Source organism: Sardina pilchardus, chromosome 21 (assembly GCF_963854185.1).
Source record: "Sardina pilchardus chromosome 21, fSarPil1.1, whole genome shotgun sequence".
In the NCBI taxonomy this organism is placed as follows: Eukaryota; Metazoa; Chordata; class Actinopteri; order Clupeiformes; family Clupeidae; genus Sardina; species Sardina pilchardus.
In genome coordinates, this window is record NC_085014.1 from 21,853,743 (window position 1) to 21,879,488 (window position 25,746).

Here is a 25,746-nt window from a genome sequence, read left to right on the forward strand (position 1 = left end):
GTGACAATCAGACTGGCTATTTTTGACATGATTATGTGTCTCTTTGGTCTTAGGACTTGTGGCAGGTATTTTGAAGTGTCTCTTTATAGCAACGTGTGGTAAGTAGACCATGAAGGAAATGCTGTGTGACGCAACTGAAAAGCATTCACCACTCTGTTTTTGCTTATTCAAAGTTAATCAGTTGAATAGGAAAATATACCTTTTGATACACTCATCGAAAATATTGCAATACTGCATGCTTTTTGTGTACATATGGGATAAGCCACCTCATCTTGTGCACTAATGGAATAGCCATATTTTGATGTTGTCTCAACACACTTTAAATTCAGTAACTAGGAAATACGATTTCTGCCTTATCGACATGATTATGGTCATCCAGCCGGCTTGAATCCGCCCCATCATCATACAGTCATGAGTTGCCTGGGCTTATTATTCAGAAGTGGTGGGGTACATTTGTGGCTATAGTGATCAAAGGATGGTTGCTAGCAAACTAAACGTAGAGCCCCAAAATGAGCTAACACAGAGATGTAGCCTGCAGGAAATGAGACTGTGGAGGGTACGTGAGGGTATTGCACAGTTTTTACAGGTGAGTTTTCACATAGATTTCTGTTTCACACGGTCACCGAGTACTGTCGGCACAAAAAAAAAGGAAAACAATCGGTTTTACCTATAGCTCCAGTTACTACAGAGCTATGCTTTGGGGCATATCCGTGAGCTCCCATTTTCATGCCCACAGAGTGAAGCGCTGAAGCAGAGATCTATGTAAAAACTTGCCTGATTTCACTTTCAACAATAAGAGAGAAATTCTGACTCCTGATTTCTCCAACCATTTTAAGTGATATCATCATCACCACAGAATCAGAATGCACCCTGTTACCTTCTGTGATAGGGCAGGACCACATTGAGACCAAATTTATCCATCGGGGGTTCATCATTCACAAACACACATGCCTAAAAGCAGCAGTGTTGTGAGCTTGGACATGCAGCCCATCTTTGTGGTATGCATAGGCCTAGTCTAACCGTAGTCTTTGGTGGCGTTTGTGAAGAACCTCAATAGTGGACCCTGCTGAAAAAAACAGCCTGACCTATAGTTTGCTGGTTGACCAGCTTGTTTTATGATGGTTGACCAGATAGACCAGCAAAACTCTGGGTAATCTACAGTATGTGCTTGTTGCTTGCGGCAGAGCCCATCTAGAGCCTGGCCTCTCCCAATTAAGTGCTATTGTATTGAATGTTGGTTGTTGTTCCACTGTGGGCGATTGCATGAGTGCAAAATGAATGGGAGTCCATGGAGACGACTTAATTTGTCTCTTTTATCCAATTGTTATTGCGAAATCTCAGATTTAATTGTATTTTTTGCAAGTTCAACATGGGTTATAGGTCGAAAGTTGAATAAACGAGTCCTCATGACCTACGATTTCTTACAGGTCGAGTTGTTGGGTCATTGCTTTTATGCTATGCTGTCAAAAGAACCAATTTGTGGGTACCCATATTGCGCTGCTGCACTTTCGCCTCTGGAGGCATCGCTGTTCATAATGATTCGGTGTTCCTTTTAACTAAAATGTTTTTTTTTTTTTGTTTTTTTTACCTTTTCATGAGTATTTAATAAACCTAATGTATTTGAGGAATCCTGCATCTCTTGTCCCATTCATTGATTTGAGTGACCAGTAGATTTGCGGTGCTGGGGTACATTAAATAATAGGTTCCAAATTCCTGTGTACTGGCTTGGTCCTGCCTCATTTGATTAAGAAAGGGTAACATGAAGATAAATGAGAAAAACATAAATTTTATTAAGAAACATTAGATATCACTTACATTACATTTAGACACTGGTCTGGCTCTGTATTCTAAAATTGAGGAGTGTATTATACTAAACGCATGTTAATGAATACACCATATGTTCTGAAAATGAGTTTAAACATAAATCACAATACAGCTGGTGTAGAGTTGGGTAACATTGGGTAACTGATCTGAAATGTAAAATAAGAAGTCATAAAAATATGTTTCATGAAAATATGTGCCTACTTTTAATATCAGATGAAACACTTTTAGTGCCACTGTACCGTCAACTCATCCACGCTTCTGAGGGGAGCATTTCTTTCTCCTTTGGCTGTCGGGAGAAGAAAAAGAGAGTAGAATTAAGTCTTTGACATTCAGAACACCCTTATCATAAAGCCGTTATGATTGTTGCTATTGGAATCCTATAGGATTTTAGTTCCAAAATCTGATTGGATAGGGCTTTTTGATAAGGGCAAGTTACTCTTTTTTTCCTTTTTTTTGCTTAACCATAGTAATAATGAAATTAATACTGTTATTACTGTTCTGTATGGCTAAGCTACCTTTTCTTCTGTAGAGATGTGAAAAAGCCAGAACAGCGAAGGTTGCCAGCAGCACTCCAGCTGCACAGAGGAGTCTGGTGAGATTCACCCACCACTGATGGATGTCTGTGAGAGACCCACTTTGCCCTTTGAAAAAAATACCCTTCAATTTATCAGGTGAAACACCGTAAGGGAATGTGACTAGATTTGAGATAGCAAAGAGCTGGCTACTCCACTCCAATAAATGAAAGGCTTACATTTTAATACATTTGAATGACTCGCTTTCTCAGGAAACAAATTAAGTTTAAATGGACTTCTTGGACTCCTTAGCTATAGATATGTGGCCTTCATTATGAAAACAGACTCTCCATAATCAGATGGCATAGCCAACACTGAGCCTAATCCTAAATCATGTCCAAATATAATTTGTATAGTTCTGAGTCACCATAACACGATAAATAATGATAAAAAAAATAATGAATGTAATGTAATGAAGTGAACACTCACCGTCCTGAGTCACAGAGGTCACATTATCTACAGACAATAATCTCAATTAATCAGCAGTAGCCATGTTATATTCCATATCTGACTTTATGGGATGTCATAAGATTACAAGATGTTTTAAAGGCAAAATGATGCCTCCAAAATCATTACATGCAGGGGTGCCAATAAATGTGTGATGTGTTTTGTGAAAAATATGTACTTCTTTATGAGGTATTTAAACCATTTCTTGTACTTTATGGTAGGATTTTTTCTCGTCACAGTAATTCCCCTTCTGGCAACTTTCAAAGTACTTGCTATCCATTTAGCATTAAAGCCGTACCCATAAGAGAGCATAAAGGGAGTTTGTTTTTCATGAAATCAAATTGTCATAGTTTATGGTATGTGATTTCAATCAAATTTACAGTCAATATGGTATATTGACCATTTTAAATACTGTTTTATTCTTCATATAGGGAGTTGGAGAAGTGTAAAACTAATCGATGCCTTTATCACTAGCAGGTTAGACTACTGCAATGCAGTTTTTACTGCTTCCCCCAAACCATATAGGAAATCTGGAATAACAGAACTCTGCTGCTGGACTTCTAACTAAGACCAAGAAAAGAGAGCACATCACCCCTGTGTTAGCTGTACTGCACTGGCTCCCCGTTTAGAATTGACTTACAAAGCTTTGAATAGTATAGCCTTCAGCCACCTTCATTCACCACAAATGAAAATTCTAATAGAAATATTGGTCTTCTAATTATAATCTTTTTAATTGAACCCAACGTGCTCCACAAGCGAAGTGGGAAAGCTGCTTTTATCCATTAAGTCATGCAACACCTGTCTCAACAACAAGGCGAGTTCAGTGAATATATTTTAAAGGGACCTGAAAATACCTGTATCAGAGAGCCTTTTAGATAACTCATCTTATCTTGTAGACTACTTTCTCAGATTATTCTACATTCACCTGCTGCCATCATTTAAGTCAGGTTCTGCTCAAAGTTTCATACGGGAGTTTTCCCCTGCCACTGTTGCCATATGGCCTGGCATGCTTGTAGGGGGTTAACAGTTAATTTAGTTTCACTGTTTATTTTGAGATTTGAGAGGTAAAGGTGGTACAATACCTTTGACTTGGATGAAGACGGAGCTGTATTCCACTGCTTGTACTTCATGAACAGAGTGTTTATATTCAGAATACATGCAACTGTAAACTCCTGAGTCTTGTTTCAGAACTCCAGAAATCAGAAAATCAACATCTTCTGAGCTCCAAAATATTTTCATCCTGATCCCAAATCCATTCTTGCAAAGGTACATGTGCCACTTGGAGATTTCTGTATCATTCGAAATCATACACTTCAGTTCCAATTGGTCTCCTTCAAACAATTCAGTCGTTCTTGAAGCAATGACGGCAGGTATGACATCGCCTGAAAAATCCTGTTCTGAATAATGAAGACAATATGAAATATAATATCTATAATAGAAATACAACTATAAATATAAGATATAGTATAACACATTTTATCAGAATTAAGTTAATGATAATTTAATATAAAATGTTATCGGTAAAAGTAGCTTGTACATACCTTTCTGACAGCATGTATGAAAAAAACGGCCAAATGCTTTTCAGAGAAGAGAGTATAGAGCAGAAGCATTAATGCCAGTACGGTGTGGTGTGCCAAAAGTATGTCTCATATTCAGAATAATTTAACTGCTGAAGTAATTACTTTATGTGCATGGGCACCAATCATGTCAAGATAAGTAAGTATTGTGAGTGAGTAAGCCTTTATTTGAATATAGCACTTAATAGTAGATAAAACATCTCCTAGCTTACAAACACCTACTGTTTTAGATATACTCACATATCATGAAGAATAGAAGCTCCATTGCTAATTATAAGAGAATGAGAGATGAGTAACTGTGGCCTCTGGGTCTGGACACTAGACCCAATGCATCACTATTTGTCTTGACTAACGCCACTCCCACTTATTTGAAAGGGACGAGGGAACACACTCGCCCACTGTAATGAAGGCCCACCTTGCACTGGTACACTACGTGAAACAGCCGGAGGCTGTGAAAAGGCCATACATTTGCTCAAATGATTAAGAGACGAAAAACGACCACAGTAAGAGCCAGATGGGCAGTCCTTGAAAGGTCAAGCATAATTTTGTTTTTTTTACAATATTTGTGGTTCCAGTGGCAGTTAGGTTTAATTATTGCAAGTCCAGGTTGCCGATGAATGGCCCAATGCATCAATGCAGGATACCATGTAAACGAGACTCAGTTTAATTAGACACACAGTATGCTGGTGACCAGTGGATGATTATTGTGGCTTGATTATTTGTCATGGTTTGGGGCTTGTCTTTCTCTGTCTTTTACAGTAGGTCATTCATTTAGGACTCTTAGCTTGCACCGGTCATGTGTTCTGTACTTGTTCCTGTTTCCGTAGCCTATGTAGATGTGCTCCTTTGTGTATTTGGCATGCGTCTCTGTCCCCTGTCTCATGTCATGTGCCTCTCACCTGAGACTTGTTTAGTGGACTATATGCCATGCATGCATATATTTCCGGGGGGAGTGTCTGTGTCAGCTGTGTTTCTCCTTTCGTGTTCGCTCTCAAAAGTCTCTACAACACATCTGATGTTCCACCGGAAATATGTGAGCTGGCTAAAGAGCATTCCAAGAAGAGCCTTCATGGCTTACAGGCCGTTGCCTAATTATTAGTCATTAAACGGTGGATTAAAGGTGAAACATGATGCTAAATGGGTTTTAGGTTAAATATGACCATAAGCTAGAGTCATCATGCATGAGGGGTGACCCTATCCAGACCCAAAGCATTCCGAACTTCTCTCATACTGCACATAAATCACCTCAATCTACAAGGCTGACAAAAGCTTCACACTTTGTTGACAGTGTAATTAGGTTTTCAACATTTAAAATGAGGCATTGGCAAAATGCTATGTGTGCTTAAAGTTTATTTAGAAGACAGTTTTTACAGACATTACCTGGCATAACTTTTCCGCTTGTTTTCTGGGCGAGGCCATTTTGAATGAACACGAGATTCACGTTTGTTGATAGACCTTTAATAACAGTTGAATTACATTTGGGTTCAGCAAAATTGGTGAATTTCATTGAATTAAATTTAGTTTACGAACATGCTTAATTGACAGGTGACAGGTAGGTGGATAAACAGCTGAAGTAAGTGGCATGAGCCGAGAACCCTTCCAACTTTGATGCATACTTTCACTTTTGTTAACTCGCAAAGCCTGACGGGTAAATTGGTTAGTGAGAAATCTATAATTAAGCCATATCTATTTGTATGTGTCCCATGATCATTTGGATATGACATTTAATGTACTGTACATTAGTTGATCAATAGTCCCATTGCCACCTACTGCAGGGGGGAAAAGATAGGATGATTCTGAGGGCCCAGCACTGACTGTATAGGCTAAATATTGTAGTAAAAAATATAACTTTGTGTTTCTTTAAGTTATAAACAAAATATGTTATAGCCTGACAAATCCATCATTCGACAAAAGTATAATGATAGCCTTCACTCCTTTTTTTCAAAACTGAATATATGAAAATTGAGATTAAATTTTTTGCCCATTACGCCCACCACCAATCTGGGTATATCAAAGACTTCAACAAAAGCAGATACATTTGTGACGGTGGCTGACTTGGACATCTAATTGAGTGCCTGTCACTTTAAGGCGTTCGTTATAGGGAACCTTGCCATTTTAACACAGATGCTTGCTGATACATGTGTTAATCATGCATTAATAGTTAGTTCAATTAAAGGTTCGTACTTCTCCTTTTGAATCTTGGAAAACGTTTTCATTTACATCGGGATTTTGCAAACATTTAATGTCAGAGTCAATAAAATGAATAGAGCATGCACGAGTAACCTGTAACCTACCTAACCCTAATGTTGTGATAAGTCTTTAGTTAACTTAACGCTGCAGTATTGAATACATTTCACGATGCTAAGCAGAATTAATAGCAGTTTACCACACCATCTTCTATGCAATGCTTCTATGTGGCAACAACAATCCTTCAACATTCCTTAATGTTTTGTTGAATGCCCATGCAGAGGAGAGGAAGCAGGTTCTTTACGAGAGAAAGCGGGGAGGGACAAGGAAAGGCATGCAATGTTTACTCTGATTGATTCCGGACTTCGATGCAATAGGATAACACTACGACCAATGTTTACTGACTTTGAACATTGCAGCGCTGTCATCAGTTTACCTTGCCTCGGGCCCACCTATATCAGATACATAGAGCGTCGTTCATCTTCATATTGGAGTCTTGAGTTCATGTACAAAGTTTGGTTTCGATACGTGAAAGCGTTCCTGAGATATTAACTACTTCCTGTATGGCCGCTACGCCGCCGATTTCATTTGGCGGTGACGGGCAAACCCTTCTGAAAATCAAAAATCCTTCTATATACAACTTTTGTAAAGCTTGGTCCAAGGATCATGTACGTGAAGTTTCATGAAGTTCATAACCAATTTGTGAAAACAACTTAAGAAGACCAATAGTGTGCTGCTTTCAGCAAGCACACTAATAAGACAACATGTGGCCATTCTGTTTCCAAAGGCATCTCTTTATTTTAGGCAAGATGTGTCTATGTGTGAGTATATAGGCTATGTGGTCACGCACAAGCTGATGCAAAGTGACCCAAGCTGTTGCAGACCATCCAAAACTAGCACAAGCAAATGTGTGTGAGCAACCACAAGAGTAGAAAAACATAAATACATTATAGTTAATAATATTATATTATTAAGAAATGACAACTAAGGTCAGGCATCCTCATATCTATTACCTACTACAGATCTTGACAACTAAACATGTCTCAATTACCAGAACACAAGAAACAGATAAAACAGAGCTGGCCCCAGATGAGCAATTCAATGAACCAGATTCCACCATCATAGCCATTAGAGGAGTCTTGAGTTGAGTTTAGTAGTAGTCCATTACATGCAACGTAATTAGTAGGCCTAATGTTTGCAAATGCATTGGTCATGAAGGAAAAGTATGAAGATACATTCAAATACTGTAACTACCCAAATAATTTACATTATACAGCAATAGAATACACTTTCAGAGTATTACTTGGATTGGGTTCTAGTATAAAAACAATAGGGAGATTCAATGTTGTGATCATCTTCAGTGTATTTCAGAAATCATATAACACTTACTATACCATTTTTTAATAAACAATTAATTCATTAATAAACAAATAATTGTGGTCTTTGACAAATGAATTGAATCATGTAATAACTTAACATAACAGTGCATCATCATCTATGCTACACAACACTGAGTTAAGGTTACGTAGACAAGGCTCTATTATCTTTTCTTCTGTAAAATGAAAAATTCCACCACAACAGCCAAACCTACCAAGAAAAATGCAGTTGAATAAATAATCTTGATGACATGCCCCCATGATTGCCCTGTGAAAACAGGTAAAATGGCATTAATTCTTGAAGTCAGCAGTATTTACATTTTTCATTTAGCGGACACTTCTAATCAAAGCTACATGCCAATTACACCACAGGCTGAGCAACGTGGGGTTAAGTCTATTGCTCAAGCACACAACGCTGAAAGCCATGAAGTGAACACACAACTTTTAAGGCTACTGCATGCTAGCCCGGCTTAACCACTATACATTACCACCTCCCTGAAAATACACAGTATGTTGTTTAAATCTGATTTCACTGCTTTTTTGAAACAGTAGTGTTTATAAGTAATGAGGCTTTATGAGTTATAATTTAACCTCAACATAGATGATGACTGAGTTTTCATTTGTTGACCTTGCTTTGCCATGGTGATTTCACATAGTTAAATAATAAAAGGCTATCATGACATTGTCATAAGTAGTAAATTATATTTGCCAAACTTATTACCTTTAATTCTTATGAAGACAGAATTGTGGCCTGTCCCAGTCACTTCATTATTTTCAGGCTTAGTGGTTGTATATACACAACTGTAAGTCCCTGAGTTTTGGCTGGTGACTTCTGGAAAGGTAAAAATAAAATCCCCTGAGTTGCTAACTATTCCCATCTTGATCCCGACCCCGTCTTTGCAGAGGTGCATGAGCAGGGCACCGCTCTGCATTTCCATGTTCGGGAAAATGGCACACCTCAGTTCCAGTGTGGCCCCGGCTAGCATTTCGGGTTGTTTTGACATAACTATGGCAGGGCTAAATTCTTAAACAAACAAACAAACAAACAAACAAACAAACAACAAAAAACAAATGCATAAATTAAAAAAAATGTTTGGTATGCATCCTGTGTCTCACTGATCTCAACATGAGCACATTTCAGATCCACACTTTTCCTTCGCCAGAATGTTTTCTACAAACATTCTGGCGAAACCAAGTCTAAAACACAAGCAAAAGTGAACAGTACCTGTTTGTGAGTCAAATAATAAGAGTCTATCATGGCATTGTCCTTAATGGATCAGGTGTTGTTTGTAAATTATATTTGACACATTTAATATTGTACATTACCTTTGACTCTGATGAAGACAGAATTATGGCCTGTACCAGTCACTGTATTATTTTCAGACTTAGTGGTTGTATATATGCAACTGTAATTGCCTGAGTCTTGGCTGGTGACCTCTGGAAAGGCATAGACAAAATCACTGGAGTTGGTTACTATTCCCATCTTAATCCCGACGCCATCTTTGCAGAGGTGCATGAGTAGGCCACTGCTCTGCATTTCCATGTTCGGAAGAATGACACCTCAGTTCCAGTGTAGCCCCCGCTAACATTTCAGTCTGTTTTGGGATAATTTTGGCAGGGCTAAATACTGAAACAAACAAACAAATAAAACAAGACAAAACAAGACGCAAAAACAAATTCATCTGTTTTAAAAGTTGTGTAGAATAGAATAGAATATATACTTTTTTGATCCTGTGAGGGAAATTCGTTTCTCTGCATTTAACCGAATTAGTGAACACACACAGCACACAGTGAACACACAGTGAGGTGAATCACACATTAACCCAGAGCAGTGAGCTTCCTGCCCAACCAGCGGTGATAGGGGAGCAGTGAGGGGTTAGGTGCCTTGCTCAAGGGCACTTCAACCATGGACTGGTCGGGGATCGAACCGGCGGCAACCCTCCGGTTCCAAGTGCGAAGCCCTAACCAGTAGGCCACGGCTACCCCGGTGTAGGCATTTTGTGTCTCACTGATCTCAACATGAGCATATTTCAGGTCCACACTTTCTCCTTCAAATAGGCCTATATGTAGTTACGTATGTACAAGTATTTTAAAAATTCTAAAGTCTAAAACACAAACAAAATGTAAGTTTATTTTAAGTTTCAGAGTCCAACAACAGGAGTCTATCATGACATTGTTTTAAGTGGATCAGGTGCTGTTTGTAAATTACATGTCACAAAATGAATATCATACATTACCTTCAATTCTTATGAAAACAGAGTTGAGGCCTGTACCAGTAACTGTATTATTTTCAGGTTTAGTCGTTGTATATATGCAACTATAATTGCCTGAGTGTTGACTGGTGACTTCTGGAAAGGTAAAAACAAAATCACTGGATTTCATAACTGTTCCCATCTTGACCTCAACTCCCATCTTGATCCCGACTCCATCTTTGCAGAGGTACATGAGTAGCTTATCAGTGCCATTGTCTATGTCTTGAATAATGGCACACCTCAGTTCCAGCGTCGCCCCCGCTAAGACTTCAGTTTGTTTTGGGATAATTTTGGCAGGTCTAAATTCTGAAATAAACAACAACAAATAAAAACAATAGCATAAAAACAAATGCACGTGTAAAATATGCTTGAGAATATCTATGGGTGCCAATATTTGAGGCACACATAACTTAATAAAATATTAGTGTGTGTATATAATTGAACTATTAAATGCTTGACATACCTGCCTGAAATGATGTATCCACAACAGATAAGCCTTTGTTAAAGAACAACCATTGATGTGAATTAGCTGAATTAGCTGCATTAGCAGTCATATTTATCACAAATGACAATGATCAAGTACCATCCAATCCATCCAACAATGTCATAGAATTTTACAATCAAGCAGAACAGAACGTAGCACGTTTAAGCTATAGTAGACATATACAAGATACTCACAAATGATGAGGAATAGGAGCCCCATTGCTCAGAGTAGCCTAAAGCTGAATGTGACGATGTGACCCTTTGACTTCAGACAGTAGTACTGATGTAGGCTTGGTCCTACTCACTAACAGTGACTAACACTAACAGGAAGAGGCATCAGAAGAGATGGGACTGCTGTTTTTAAGTTTGGTGGTGTGTTTGTTTTGCCGGTACAGATAAGGCGCTTGGTGTCCTATGCACATACTGAAATAAATGTGTGGCCTGGTTCATTAGGATGAGACAGGACACAGAAACAAGTCCTTTAATGTCGCTATTTTACTCCCAAATTGCACCACATAGAACTAAACATTATTCTTTATTTTGGAAAATGAAAATGTAGGTATTTATATGTATCCACATTGATTTGAACACCATCACAGACCTCTGATCTGATAAACTAATGGGTCGCAAGGGTGCGCGTGCCAGGAATCCGGGCAAGGGAACGGCAACAGGTGATGGTAGGGCAGTCATAGGGGGATGACAAGGCATAGGGATGGTACAGTAGGCCTAGTGACTGTAATTTAGGACTGCAATTCTTCTGTGGTACTGTGGAGAGGGTTCCTGCAGACAAACCAACGTATTTTTTTTTTACTTTGTAAGCATGCAGAAAGGGTTATGAATATAGTTAGTATGGTATTTACAGTGCACAGTCATGTTGGAACAGGGAGGGGCCATCCCCGAGCTGGGCTTGGCCCCTTAGTTCCAGTGAAAGGAACTCTGAATGGTTCCGCATTAACCAAGAGATTTTGGACATTTCCATGCTCCCAACTTTGTGGGAATAGTTTGGGTTGGCCACTTCCTGTTCCAACATGACTGTGCACCAATGCACAAAGCAAGGTCCACGAAGACATGGATGACAGTTTGGTGTGGATGAACTTGACTGGCCTACACAGAGTCTTGACCTCAACCCAACAGAACACCTTAGGGATGAATTGGAGCGGAATCTGAGAGTCAGTTTCCTCATCCAACATCAATGTGTGACCTGACAAATACACTTCTGAAAGAATAGTAAAAGAAATCCCATAAACACAACCCTAAACCTTGTGGAAAGCCTTCCCAGAAGAATTTAAGCTGTTAAAGCCATGGAGGTATTATAAGAACTAGAGAATGCGAACAAGTCCCGCCTCAATTCATTTCAATGGGAATGCTAGGCTAGTGAACTATTTGAACGATTTTTTCAGGCTTCAACATGGCGTTTCAAGGGGCTTGTTTCCGGTGCCATTTTACTTAGCCAATTAAGTGCCAGGTTACTGATTGACGTAAGGTACAGAAGAAAGCTATAAGGACAGCTCGCGCCCACACTAAGCTCGTGCATGAGCTGAGAGTGGAACAGCCACCAATCAGCATGCGGAGAAATGGCACTGGACATTATGTATTTCTGGAAAATGGCGTCGAGGAAGTGCCTTGCTAATTGGCGAAGCTAATCAGTCAAATCCTGACCCCCTGGTTAAAGCTGCAAAGGGTGGAGCAACGCCATATTAACCATTTGAGAGAAATCATATTTGCCAGTGATATCTTTAACTCCTATTGATTACAGTAAGAATGGGATGTTAGAAAGTTAGAAAGTGCAATAAGACCAACTGAAAATGAAACCTGGCATTTTTCTAGGCTGATTTGACATGGAACTACACTCTCATCTGGCGTGATAATCAAGGCAACTTGCAAACGTATCATGGGCGCAGTGATATCACGCAGCATCTGAAAATAGTTCCCATTGACAACAAGCAGTAGTAGTGCCAGTAGTTTGCAAGTTGCCTTGATTATTACACCAGATGAGAGTGTAGTTCCATGTCAAATCAGCCTAGAAAAACGTCAGGTTTCATTTTCAGTTGGTCTTATTGCACTTTCTAACTTGACAAGAGACAAGAGATGCTACTAATCCGTTTCAATGATCTATGCTAGGCTGAAGCTAAAAGCTGTATCGCCAGACTCACATAGCCTACCTCCAGTCGCATCAAGTTGAAGCACGGTGTTTTGGGTTTTCTTCAGGTTCGCTGCCAAGATCTGCAGGCCAGTTTCACTGTACAAATGGATCCCTAGTGGATCTATTTGCAGTTTCAAATTCTGGATGTAACTGGGTATATGCCTGTAGCCAGTGTCTGCATCCCTGAGAACCTGCTGGGTCAGAGAAAGCTCCACCAAATAGTCACTGTGCAGTCGGCCTTGTTTTCTCACCTCGGAGGAGATCACCTTCAAGATATGGTAAGGCTCCTGGTGATGTTACCAGCAGTGATGTCCTCTGTTGGAGTTTTCAACAGGCGCCTGTAATAGTCTTTGCTAAGACCTTTGAATAGGCACTTAGCAATCTTACCCCTCTTTAAATAAGTGGCAGGCCTAATCCGGACCTCTGAGGTCCTATGCCGGACGTTACCACAATGGTCACCTCCAATGACACAAATCTTTTGTTTTTTGTAGGGGGTCTTTGTCTTCTGAAATAGAATAGACTGCCTTACAGTCAGTGAAATTGCAGGTTGCTGTGATGGTACTTTGAGGGCAATTTTGTTTTCTGCTGTGGGGAGGTTTCATATGCTGGTATCTGAACACCAGTGGGCAGCAGAGTTTGAATTTGTGGAATGGTTTGTAAAAAACATCCAAGAGTCCAAGGCTTCCTGAAAGTATTGGTCCCATTTTTAACTTTTTAGGCCCTGGCTTAGTTTCCCTCATTTTCCTGGTTTTGCCTTCACCTGTTTGTTCCTCCACTTTCTTTTTTGGGGTCCTCTCATTTCCATGCGGTTCAATATTCTTACCATCACTAGCGCTCTGTTGGCATGCTGAGGGCTCCATTGGCTCCGAGGGACACTCATAAGATGGTTGATGGACTGGAGATGTGCCACACGGAGTTGCATACAAGTTGGTGAACTCCCTTGCAGCAAGTACATCTGTTTTAATATTCCTCCTGTCTAATGTCCAGACAACATGGAGCCATTTCTTAAAAGTATGACACTCCTTACCCAGGATCTGCCTTGAAAGTTCTGCCCATACTGGGGAGCTCCATGAAGTATCCTCATGCAATCCACTGTTTAGGAAATGGTTTAGCAGGACCTCTCTTCCTCCACAGACTTCCCATTGTTTTTTTTTATCCTTTTTTGCAGCAACCCATTTTGTTAACTGAGCTGCCTTTTTCCCTTTCTTGGCAAACAAACAAAAAGGTTCTGTTTTCTGCTCTTCTGGCACCTAACCTTTTGTTTTTGTGCTCTTTTTTTTGGTTCTATCACTTAACAGGAAGAAAAAGGTAATGTCCGCAACACTGATAATTGCTCCCGGTTTAATGAAAAAAATGCAACGTTTCGACCCTACTGGGTCTTCATCAGGCAAATGGTCAACCATTTGCCTGATGAAGACCCAGTAGGGTCGAAACGTTGCATTTTTTTCATTAAACCGGGAGCAATTATCAGTGTTGCGGACATTACCTTTTTCTTCCATATTACTCTACATTTGTCCTGCACCTGCAAGGTGGGATGTGCACACAGCTACTCTCCTTGATCTATCACTTAACAGGCCATCACATGGACTCCACCCAGTTCTATTAGGGTAATTAATTAATTGTGTTCTTCTATGCCCAGTTAAAGGGTCACTGCACCCTAAAATAGGTTTTTTGAGCTGTTGATTAATTGAAAATACTCATAAGTGGTGAACTGTACTATTACCAGGGTTAATATTGACAAAAATCGTGTTTCTCGACAAAAGTAACATTTCGTCTGACTTTGCATTGGAGATATTGCTCTCTCGCGCATACTACCGTTTGAAAACATGCCATGGCATGTTGGTCCAAAATACTATTGGAATGCTGACGTTGTCCTGCACTTCTAGTCCGACACTACGTCACCGGGTCGTTACAAATTAGGACTGAAACGCCCCAACACCTGCTGCCCTGATTAGCCTACCTGTGATAAACCATGTCTGCAGCATTCATTCCCAGATTGACACGAAATCACCATGGTTGATTGGTTGCAGCAGTGCTGCACTCTCTCTCCAAATTTCAGAACGTCTCGCCCATTTTCAAAGCCGTTTTCAGAAATGTGAAGTGGGTGGAGTTATGGGGTGAAGTGACTCTTTAAAGTGTAACTGCACCCCATAACTCCACCCACTTCACATTTCTGAAAAAGGCTTTGAAAATGGGTGGAACGTTCACTAGATGTAAAGGGCGTTGATATAGACTGGGCACTGCTGCAGCTGAATTGATTGATTGATTTCGTGTCAATCTGGGAATGAGTGCTGCAGACATGGCTTATCACAGGTAATCAGGACAGCAGGTGTTGGGGCGTTTCATTCCAAATAGACCTCTGAAGTTCGCCTACAAAAAGGATCCAAAGCTGCCATCTTTGCCCATATAAGGAGTTGCATTGTAAGTTAGCTCTGGGGTAGCAAAGACCAAAGTGTGCCGTCTTCACCTATCAAAAATCACAGTATCCACAGACGGCAGTAGACAAAACTGTGCAGCAAAAAACGAAGTGCAGGACTACATCAGGATTTTGGATCAAATGCCATGGCTTGTTTCAACCTGTAGAAGGTGCGGAGAGTTATAACCTATAATAATATGTGCGACACACTTTATAATCAATAACCATAAGTCAGTTAGCCCAGCCATTTTGAGTTGACCTTTGGTGTGCTTTAACCCCAAAAAGGTTGAGAAGCTCTGGTGTGGACCACGAGGCCTAGCTGGTCCTCACACCTCAACGAGACAGTAGCCACAGAGACGGTTTATAAAGCGAGACGATTCATATGAGGGTAAATTCTGGTTTCATTGTGACGCAACTGCCACTCATATTTCTTACATGTTGTCTGTCTTTGTCGAGAGAGAAAGATTTCACACTTTCCCCACAAATTGCAGTCCAAAGCTCAAGAACACCAGTGAAAAAAATGTTATGTATGCACCACAAGCACATTAGGGCGTGTTCACACGAGGATGATTTTTCACCGGTTGCGGGTGGATGTTTTACATTATATTCCTATGATACAGAGAGGTTTTCTTATGGCGTTACATTTGTGCCTCAATTGTGAGCGCAGAGTGGAGCAATATTGATCATCCGTCCATCGCGAGCACATCGCGAGGCGAGTATCCAATAGCAGAGAAGGTTGCTCCTGACGTTCAACAACATTGCATTTTCCGGCAGTCTTGGCTTTACCGCCAGTAAATCATTTGCCATCATATCCGACGAAAAACTGATTATTGGAGTGTAAACTTTTCCCTGTATGTATGATTGGACTCATAAATAGAAAATGCAATGTTGTTGAACGTCAGGAGCAACCTGCTCTGCTATTGGATACACGCCTCGCGATGTGCTCGCGATGGACGGATGAATTTGCATAAAGTTGGGGATTGCTGAACTTTTCCGACGCCCCGCAACCACAGCTCTCGACGCAACGCTTACCCAGAATGCTATGCGGGATGCGAATTCACTTCTCATTGAAATGAATGGGGATAGTGTGAGTTCGCATCGAGGATCTTTGCTGGAGCAGAACCTGCCAGTAGCCTAGCTAAAGGATACTTTGTATGTAAACGATCTAACGTAGGTCTACATCCTGTTTGGTTGTCAGATATGTCAGTAATGTTTATTACCTAGCCTACGTCGTTTTTGATGCTCACATTTTTAACCCCTGTTTGTGTTGTGTTGTTTATGATGTTGTTTGTTGTCAAAAAAAAATGTACGCTGTCTAAAAAATCTTCAACTGGCCTGCGTGGCCGCACATGCGCGCAGCTTAGAGGGAACATTGAGGGTGGGACATGTCTCATGTCATGTTAGATCACATCCTGAGGATCTAACCTTTCAGAAAAAATATGGTTTATGTACTTGTTTGTTTGAATCTACAGCAGTGCAGGTCCTGGCACTGTGTAAGAAGTAACTGCAGATTTAAGCAGTAGGCCTACATCTTTGTTGCTCTGTTATCTTGGTCTGTGGAATGGCACGGATGAAAATAGATCAGTGTGTGATGACTCTGACTCTGATGACAGAGATGGCAGTTTGGTTAAAACTGTGGCAGATGCACCACAGTATTTGCAGAAAGGCGACTGCCAGACCGTTTCATAAGCGATACACAAGAATAGAAGCGCACACACTATTTCTGGTAGCTCAGGTAAAACTGTAATCAAACACAATTAATTTGAGACACAAAGTGTGTCTTAGCAGACTGCAGCAGGTGCTCACATGCACGCTGACGCATAGCAAACCACATGTGTGACCACGTCAGAAGCATGACTGAGAAATGGACACGTGCACATAGGCCTCCCCACAATATGTTCGTAGATTGGTTGCATTTTACAGCTACGGAGGAGGCAAACACATACTGTAGGGTCAGACACGTAGCACAGAATAAGAGTGAACGCGAGGGCTGAGAACCAAAGGGGCATAAGTGACATTTTGGTCAAAATTGAGTTATATCACCTGAAAGCTCTTGATGAGCTCTCTTAGCTGACAAAAATGTAGAAGTAAAATATTTATAAATATAGTTATTGAACAAAAACCAAAGGTCTTTAACTGTGAACATATGTAGAAGCAGATAGATTTGTTTTGGCTCTCCTGTAATGTAAGTGAAATGTCAATGTTACTTGGTTCTCAGCCCTCGAATGATCCGTGCTTTATTTAAAGATGAACACTTTGTTTAGCCACCTTGACAATGGCCCTTGAACATAGAAACCAGTGCAAATCTGAAAGTGTTACCGAAATTGCAATAGTCTAGACGGGAGGTTATGAAGGCATGGATGACTTTTTCCAGATCATTGTATGAAAGAACAGACTTGAGTTTGGATTCTTAATTGATAAAAACTGGTCTTTACAACAGAAGAAATTTGCTTGTTCAGGTTAAGGTGGGAGTCTAAAATGACACCCAGGTTACGTGCATGAGATTTCAGATAGGGGGTAAGGGGACCAAGGTTGGCAGGGATGGATTATTTGGGTCTTGAAGGCCCAAAGACAATGACAATAATAATAATAATAATAATAATAATAATAATAATAATAAATAATAAATAATAAAAACAGGCAGAAGCTAACCGTAATTTGTGTACATTTTTGGTGCAAACTTCTCTTATTATATGAACTTAATATTAACTAGTGCAGATCCCGTTAAAACATGCCATGCCTGTAAAAACCTGTTGCCCAGTTACATCCCTGCTTTAAAAATAGGATGATTGGGAAATACATGCAGCTAATAATGATTTGTTTTACCACAATGTTTAACTGTATCTTAAGCATTACTTACCCAAACAACGTCAATCTTATCTCTACATTTACTTATGCCAATAGGAAGATAGGCCTATACCTGCCACGTTTGAAATCAATCAGACAAACAATTTGAGAGATATGTGAATAACAGACACACAGACATTCCTGTCATTTATTTGATTTTGATTTATTGAAACTCGAAAAATTGAGTTTATAGATAGATATGATAACAAATGGTGAAACACTAAGAATTAAGAAGAACTTAAGAATTGAGTTCTTGAGCATTGTCCTTCCTGGTCTGGAAGATTTTCAGCAGAAACAGCAGAAACAACATCTGGGCTGTCTGGTCTCGGCCATCTCTTCTTTTGCTCTCTTCCTCTCCTCTTTTGCTCTCTTCCTCTCAAGTTGTTCTGCCTCTTTTTTCTCCTTGGCTTCCCTCCTTTTCTTTTTCTTCAGCTCAGCCTTGTTTACTTTCTCCAGCTCCTTCCTGGTCTTTTCCTCCAGCTGCCTCCTCTTCTTCAGCTCAGCAGCCCTGATCTTCTCCTCCTTTTTAGCTGCCACAGCCATGAGACGCGCCATTTTCTTCTCCGACTTTGCCGTGATCTGTCCCTGGAGGGTCTGGTTCCGAACAATTATCTGTTCAGTTCTCTGGCTGCTGAAGCTCAGGCACTTGAAGAAAAAGAAACATCTTTTTGCTTAATTATGAACTACAATGGTAACCACAGTTGTAAGATTAAGTATAATCAGTCATTTAATTCGGGGTTTTTTTATGGCAACTATCTTAAAGTACCTGAAGGCCATCATGATTCTTGGTGTCGCTGACCTCTTGAGCAGGCCCATCAGACACCTGAGGGAGAGAGGCACAGCATTTTCTCAGCGTTCCACCATGTTGTGTAGTATAAAAGTACATTTAGAGGATCTATAGACTAGCTGGGATGTGTAAGTAAAAGTGATATTTACTGCCATCCGTTTCTCAGCTTGGCCTTTCAGATCCTTTAGCCACTTTTGTTTAATGGTAGCAGCGGTCAGCGCTGCTGATAAGGCGCCGTCCACTCTCTCCTGGCCCAGTCTGGCCCAGTTCTCAGACGCTACCTTAATATGCTCTGCGACTATTTGATCATAGTCAAGCACGGTCTCCAGGAGAGAGACTATCCTCTGGTATTCTTCCTCCAGAGACACAAAATTCTGTCTACACATCTGTATCTTCTCAGTCAGCAGGCTCTTTTCATTTGTCATTAGAGAGAGGGTTACACAAGTCTTCTCCTCCTCATCACTTCTGGGGGCCCCGTTACCTGCTTCCTTCCTCTCTCTCTCTCTCTGATTCTCCTCAGCGACTACCTTCAGAGTTTGCTCTGCTTTTGCTATGTCCTCTGTAAGCTTCTCAGCCTTCCACCCCATGACAAGCTCTTTGAGCCGTGCCTTCTCGGCCATATCAGCAACATGCTGTTGCAGCTGGTACACCTTGGCCGGACGCAGGGATGCTCTCAGACCCTTGCTTAGACGATACATTGTGGAAATCCTGGGAATGTTGAATGACAAACTTAAATTTGGGCTCAGACATATTAAACACTTAACTCTGTAGTAGTCTATTGATCTATCAGATACTATTTTTAGTGGTTTTATTGTATTGGTTTAACAGTCCACACAATGACATAGGTCTAGCATATCATTGTGTAACTGCTGAAATATGCCCTAGCCTAGAGAGATATTTGTTGAATAATGAATTTGAAAGTGCTTACCTTAACCTTCCACAAATATTCTAAAATCACTTTTTGGATTGATGAATTGCAGTACAAAGTAGCAAGATCGGCCGTGAATCCGCTCTCAGTGTGAATGATAAAGTAGCCTAGCCTACTGCTTGGCTTTTTATATCCCCTGAAATTGAATAAACTATTATTACGTCATGCCATGGTAAAGTGTTTAGGCTACGTAACAATCGTTGCTGGGAAAACGAACGTTTAGCCAAGGATCCTTGCTTCAGGACCTACAGTAGGCCTAGGCTACCTAGCAGCCTAAGTGATGATGTAATAATGGAATAATAGGCTAAATAATAGGCTAAATATATTTCCAACGGCTTTCAAACTCACATGTTATTCTCCATAGACAGTAAAATAAACTCCGCTATTCTGACTAGTCTTTAAGAAAATTGTCATACGGACTTGTTGCCTCAAACTAATCAAATCTATTTTTCGCGGACGCCTGACGTTAGGCCATTTCGTGCTATGGCAAACACGGGAGCAGAAGTGCTAGCGATTAGATGTTGACACCACTTTTCCACCGTCTGTTTTGGTGTAGGCTACCATTCGCTACCTTGATACATTCGCTAGAGGTGTTCCATATTTTTTTACAGTCTATGAGCGCAGTAGAAAAATGCGCATTAACAGGGCTCTGATGACATCATTCGCTAGAATTGTTCTTTTGAATGGAAAACCGACTTGACGCTTCTTGTCGCTAAAAGATAATTCGCTTTAAGCTTGAAAATCTGATGGAAAAAGGACTATAGTTGCGTGTAATTTCCTATGAAATTATCTCAGTTTAGGATGGCATTTAGGATGTTTGGTAGGCTATTAGCCTACAACTGTCCGAACTGCATTTAGGACAAAATCCTATCTTAACAACGGGAAAGAATAACAGCTGATTATTACATACAGTAATTCTTCCCATATAGGCTACTCACTTGTGACAATCATGCTGGTTATTTTTATGTGATAATGTGTCTCTTCAGTCTTACTAGACTTACTGGAATTTGTGGCAGGTATTTTGATGTTTGTCTTCATGGAAACACACATGTGGTGAGACCACGTGAAGACAATGTGATAACTGAGAAACTGAAATATCCGTTACTCTGCTTTTGCTGGAAATTGATTTAATTGAATATCAAAATGCAGTTTGTTATGAGAAATACTTGCAACACTGGAGCGATTTTTGTGTCCATAAACAGGATGGGCCACCTTATCTTGTGCACTAAAGAAGGCTATACGTTTTTGATGTTGTCCCGAGACATTTTAATACAACTAAGACATTTGAATTCTGGCTTCTTGGCATGGCTCATCCAGCCATCTTGAATTCTCTCCATCATCATAAAGGCCTTGAGTTGCCTGGGTAAACCCAGATGAACCTGTTAGCAAATCTTAGTTTGCTCTGCAGTTTTGTCATTGACACTCGTCCAAAATATCTATGCAATTTGCACAGTGCAATCAGCATTATGTTGACTGAGCAGTTTAGGATCATTTGTATGGTGGGAGCAGGCTTCACTCAGTCTCTTGATTTGTTTTTGAGAGTGCTAGACCAAACTTATATGTTTACTAAGAAAAGGAAAAAAGGTCGCACTTTGCATTTAAACGTTTTTTTTTTTTTTATTAATGTTGCACAGACGCGTTTCGGCTTAGCGCCTTCCTCAGTGTGCTCAAGTGCAGTTTAGCCATCACTGGTCTGAGCTTGAATCTTCAGCACCACCAACCACGGGTTGGGTTGGGAAGAGTCCACACAAGGAGGCAACAAACACCTAAAACCCTACAGGTCCAAAGAGGCTCTGAGGGCATTTGAAAAGAGCCTCGTACAGTAGGAAGATCATATCAGAGATACAAACTTCCAGCACTGCGTAAACGTGGCAATAAGCTTAAAGTAGGAGGGTTTTTTTCTCAATAAACTCCTTGTTTCCACATTTGTTTAGGCACATTTGATTGCAGTTTATTTTAAAGGCCATAAGCCTTTGTAGATCCTATGTGAGAACAGTTGCCGATTGTCCTCAGTTAAACATCTGTCCACCAGGGCTCAGTGTAGAGCAAAAAAGGCCATTTCAGACATGCACCTAGGTAAAGTTGACAAAATCTTCCCACAACTGTTATTCCCACATGAGGTGATGTTCACGATGACGCTGGAGAAAATGACCCCCCCCCCCCCCACACACACACACACACACACACACACACACACACACACACTCATGAATGCACAACAAGATGTTAAACATCTAAACATCTAGACTGTGTCTAGTGTGTTGCATAATCCAAAAGTGGTGGATGACGTTTGTGGCTGGTGACCAAAGGATATGGTTATGAAACTAAACAATATAAAGCTGCAAAATGTGCTGACACAGATGCAGGAAATGAGAATGGGAGGGTAGGTGTTGCACAGTTTTGCTACTAGACATCTAACTGCAGGCAATGCATGCTTAACAATAAGAAAAGAAAAGAGAAAGAAAAACTATGTGTCTCTTGATTTCTACAACCATTTGAATTAATAAAATCATCACAAAATCAATGCTTAGCGTAATCAAGAGAGGGTGACATTACGAGAATTAAGAGAATAGCATTAGTTTTATTAAAAGCTTTAGATATTATTTACATTACATTTTAGTCCGACTCTATGCATCCTGAAAGTGAGGAGCATATTATGCAGCTAAACACATGACATGTTCATGGTAGTATACAGTTCACTATAGAATAAACCTTTGCAAAGTAAACATCTGAAGTCTGAAGTATTATTATGTCATAAATGGAGAGAATGCATGATTATGTCATTTTGATGCATAGCCATGGTCTGAGACATAATGCTTCACAGTAGGCTATACAGTATACACTCTAAACCTGCTTTCTTGAATTCAGTTATTGATGTAAGGAGTCAGTGTGAATGTGTGTGAAAGGAATAAGGTGTCACTCCGTTCTCCCAGAAGTCTGCATCATGTCTGTTTAGCGGTATCGGCTCCAGCAGTTTCACTGGACAATTGTTCTGAAAATTATTTAAATATAAAACATTACTATACACATACACTATAGTCGATAAGACACCACCAAATCAGCTAAACACTTTAAGTGTCTCCTCCGAGCTGCTGAAGTGCCGCATTTCCTTGTCCGTGGGCTGTGGAGAGAAGCAAAAGAGAGTAGTCCTTGATATTTCAAAAAATTAATGTTACTGTTTTTTGAGAGGGAACAGATGCTATTACTATTCTGTATGGCTAAGTTACCTTTTCTTCTGCAGCGATGTGAAAAAGCCAGAACAGCAAAGGCTGCCAGCAGCACTCCAGCTGCACAGAGGAGTCTGGTGAGATTCACCCACCACTGATGGATGTCTGTGAGAGACCCACTTTGCCCTTTGAAAAAAATACCCTTCAATTAATCAGGTAATGCATTATTATTATTAGTAAGGTTATTGTAAAATAAATAGTGTAGTAGATTCCAGATGGAAAAAGGGCTGGTTACCCCTCCCCTCCCCCTTTCTAAATAAGGATATTTTCAACTAGCTACCTTTCTGTAAAACCATTGGGCACCGCCAGAAATCTTGGGCACCATGAAAGATTTCAATTTAGGGCCCCCCGCCCGCATATATAAATATATTGGTAGCACTTTATAATAGCCGTCGCCTATAAATGGTAAATTAATACTTTATTTAGTATAAATTTATACATAATATAACTGTAGAAATCACATAATGATAGTTAGTTAATTATTGTTAACTGTTATTAGGCTGCCTATAATAAGTAAATTGATAGTTTATTTAGTATAAATTAAGTTACTTACAAGCATATTTATTAACAGTTAACGTGCAGCTTGTAAGTGTTAACAAGCAGGCTGTTAATGGTGACAAAGACATTTCTTAGCTATTCTGCAGCCGCCCAATCTAAAGTGAGAACAATGTAACTAACAGTTAAGTAACAAGCCATTTCTTAGCTACTTGTAGTAAATTCTGCAGCCCCCCAATCTAAAGTGAGAACCATGTAACTAACAGTTAACCTAACATTCTATTTTTAGATAACTAGATCGATTAAGCTGTGAGAAATGCACCTTCAAAATTGCTGCAGCTTGTGGGAATCGAACCCGGGCCTCCTTCAACTGGGATTTGGGTTGAGGGATGGGGTCCCATTCCTGAGGTTGAATCTGTAGTGTGTATGTTGAGGGCATCTCATGAGTTATGATTATGAAACCAGTTCTTTGCATCGTTTTTGATACCCAGACATAATTTACCCGACTCCTCCTTGGCAACTTCTGAAATGCATGCACAATGCAGACTGCGAATTGGGGGGTAGCCTAACTGCTCATAGTTCGAATTACGGGGAGGTACGGGGGTACATACTGTACATTAATAAATGCAGGATATAATATATCACCTTTTTAACAAGCTAGACGTCTTTGCTTATTTTAACAGATCAAATGAAACATTTCCATTCAAAAACCTACATAAGACAATACTATTAAAATAATACTGATAGTCCTCAAAGGGCCCCCTGCCAGTGCTGAGCCCTTAAGTCCAATTCACAGCAAAGATTCCCGACGCGACGAGACTGAGTTGCAGCGGTGTGAATTAGAAGTTGCACGTAGTTGCAAGCCGTCGCAGAGCATTACATGTTGAGTCGCAGTTGTAAGGTTTTAGAACGTTGCGGCCCGTCTCGTCTCGTCGGGAATCTTTGGTCTGAACCCTACTTTAGAATCGTCCTAACTCCCCCCCTGGCAGCGCCCCTGGCCTGGCTCACAGAGGTCAACACACTTTCCTTTCATTTGAATTGAACGTGTTCTCTTGTGTGTATTCTCTATGAAGAAAAACAACAGCATTCCACCTCTGTGTCATTTCACCTGCATAACGTTAGGTTTAACCCTTCTGTTGTGTTCACGGTCAAATCTGACCAATTGACAATTCGTTCCTCTCAAAATGGAGCTCTTTTAGCAAAGATTGAAGGTGAGCTTGGTTTACATGTAATGACTACACTGAAACAAAGCCCATGCCTGATGGTAATTATGGTAGAGGATCTGTGGGGCTGTCTTTATTCCCAAAGGCCCTTGGAACCTCTTTGGGAGCATGATATCATGAACTCCAAGAAAGAAATTCTGCCAGGCTAGAACTAAACCATGTCTAGATCAACACAAAACAATTAGTAGTTGTCATAGTTGACTTTAGGAAAAAGGCAGACCAGCACCTTCCCATCTCCATTAATGTCCAAGTCGAAAGCATACGCATCTTCTCCATCCTGGTCTGGTATGGTAGTGCCACCAGCCAGAACAAACAACGGCTTGAGAGGGTAGTACGCAGGGCCTCTAAAAGCATTGGCTGTAGTCTGCCTACCATAGCCTCATACTAACACCAGAATTTCCAGGAAAATCAAAAACATCATCTCTGCCCCCATCCGGCACACCATCTTCAGACACCCTTACCCTCAGGGAGAAGGTACAGTAGTATCAGATGTAAAACATCACGGTTTATGGATAGTACTTATCCACAAGCTATTTGTAGCACTTACCTCGATTTGTGATAAGTTATGCTATATTAGGACCAGTGACTAGGCTCGTAGGGAGCAGAAGTGGCTAAAACAATAATTACAGCAAAATAACATTAGACACACCACAGACCATGGATTCAGTTTTAAATGCCGGCTTGTTTATATTGGAAAAGAGCAAAACTAGAAAACATACATTGGTACCATTAAAGACATGAAATGGACAATATTCAATAAAGAATTGGAATCCAGTATGTAGAAATATAGAATTACCTCTTCTTTCAGGTAATAAAGAGTACAGTTAAATCTCTTAACTAGTTCTAGTTTAAAGAAAGTAATTATCAAGTTTAGTTTAAAGTTGCCTTTAACTTGCTATTTAGTTTCTATTTAGAGTTAACTCAGTTTCTGTTTAAATCCTATTTTAAATTAAATTAACCTA

The 25,746-nt window shown here is 40.2% G+C and overlaps 1 protein-coding gene across 1 annotated transcript; it reads right to left on the minus strand.

Moving 5' to 3' along the window:
* Positions 1-18,342: 18,342 nt before the first annotated feature.
* LOC134069441 (calponin homology domain-containing protein DDB_G0272472-like) lies at positions 18,343-19,921 on the minus strand. Its single transcript, XM_062525405.1, has 4 exons — positions 19,840-19,921; positions 19,061-19,619; positions 18,891-18,947; positions 18,343-18,769 (listed from the first exon to the last, which is right to left on the minus strand). The coding sequence occupies exons 2-4, from the start codon at positions 19,607-19,609 to the stop codon at positions 18,410-18,412; spliced, it is 966 nt and encodes a 321-aa protein (XP_062381389.1). The 5' UTR covers positions 19,610-19,619; positions 19,840-19,921; the 3' UTR covers positions 18,343-18,409.
* Positions 19,922-25,746: the final 5,825 nt, after the last annotated feature.

Excerpts from the sequence above, each read along its gene's own strand:
- LOC134069441 (XM_062525405.1), bottom strand. The coding sequence starts at position 19,609 with ATGTATCGTCTAAGCAAGGGTCTGAGAGCATCCCTGCGTCCGGCCAAG. Across the intron at positions 18,948-19,060 it reads AAGCTGAGAAACGGATGGCA|GTGTCTGATGGGCCTGCTCA; the intron begins GTAAATATCACT and ends TCTCTCCCTCAG. Across the intron at positions 18,770-18,890 it reads AGAATCATGATGGCCTTCAG|TGCCTGAGCTTCAGCAGCCA; the intron begins GTACTTTAAGAT and ends TTTTTCTTCAAG.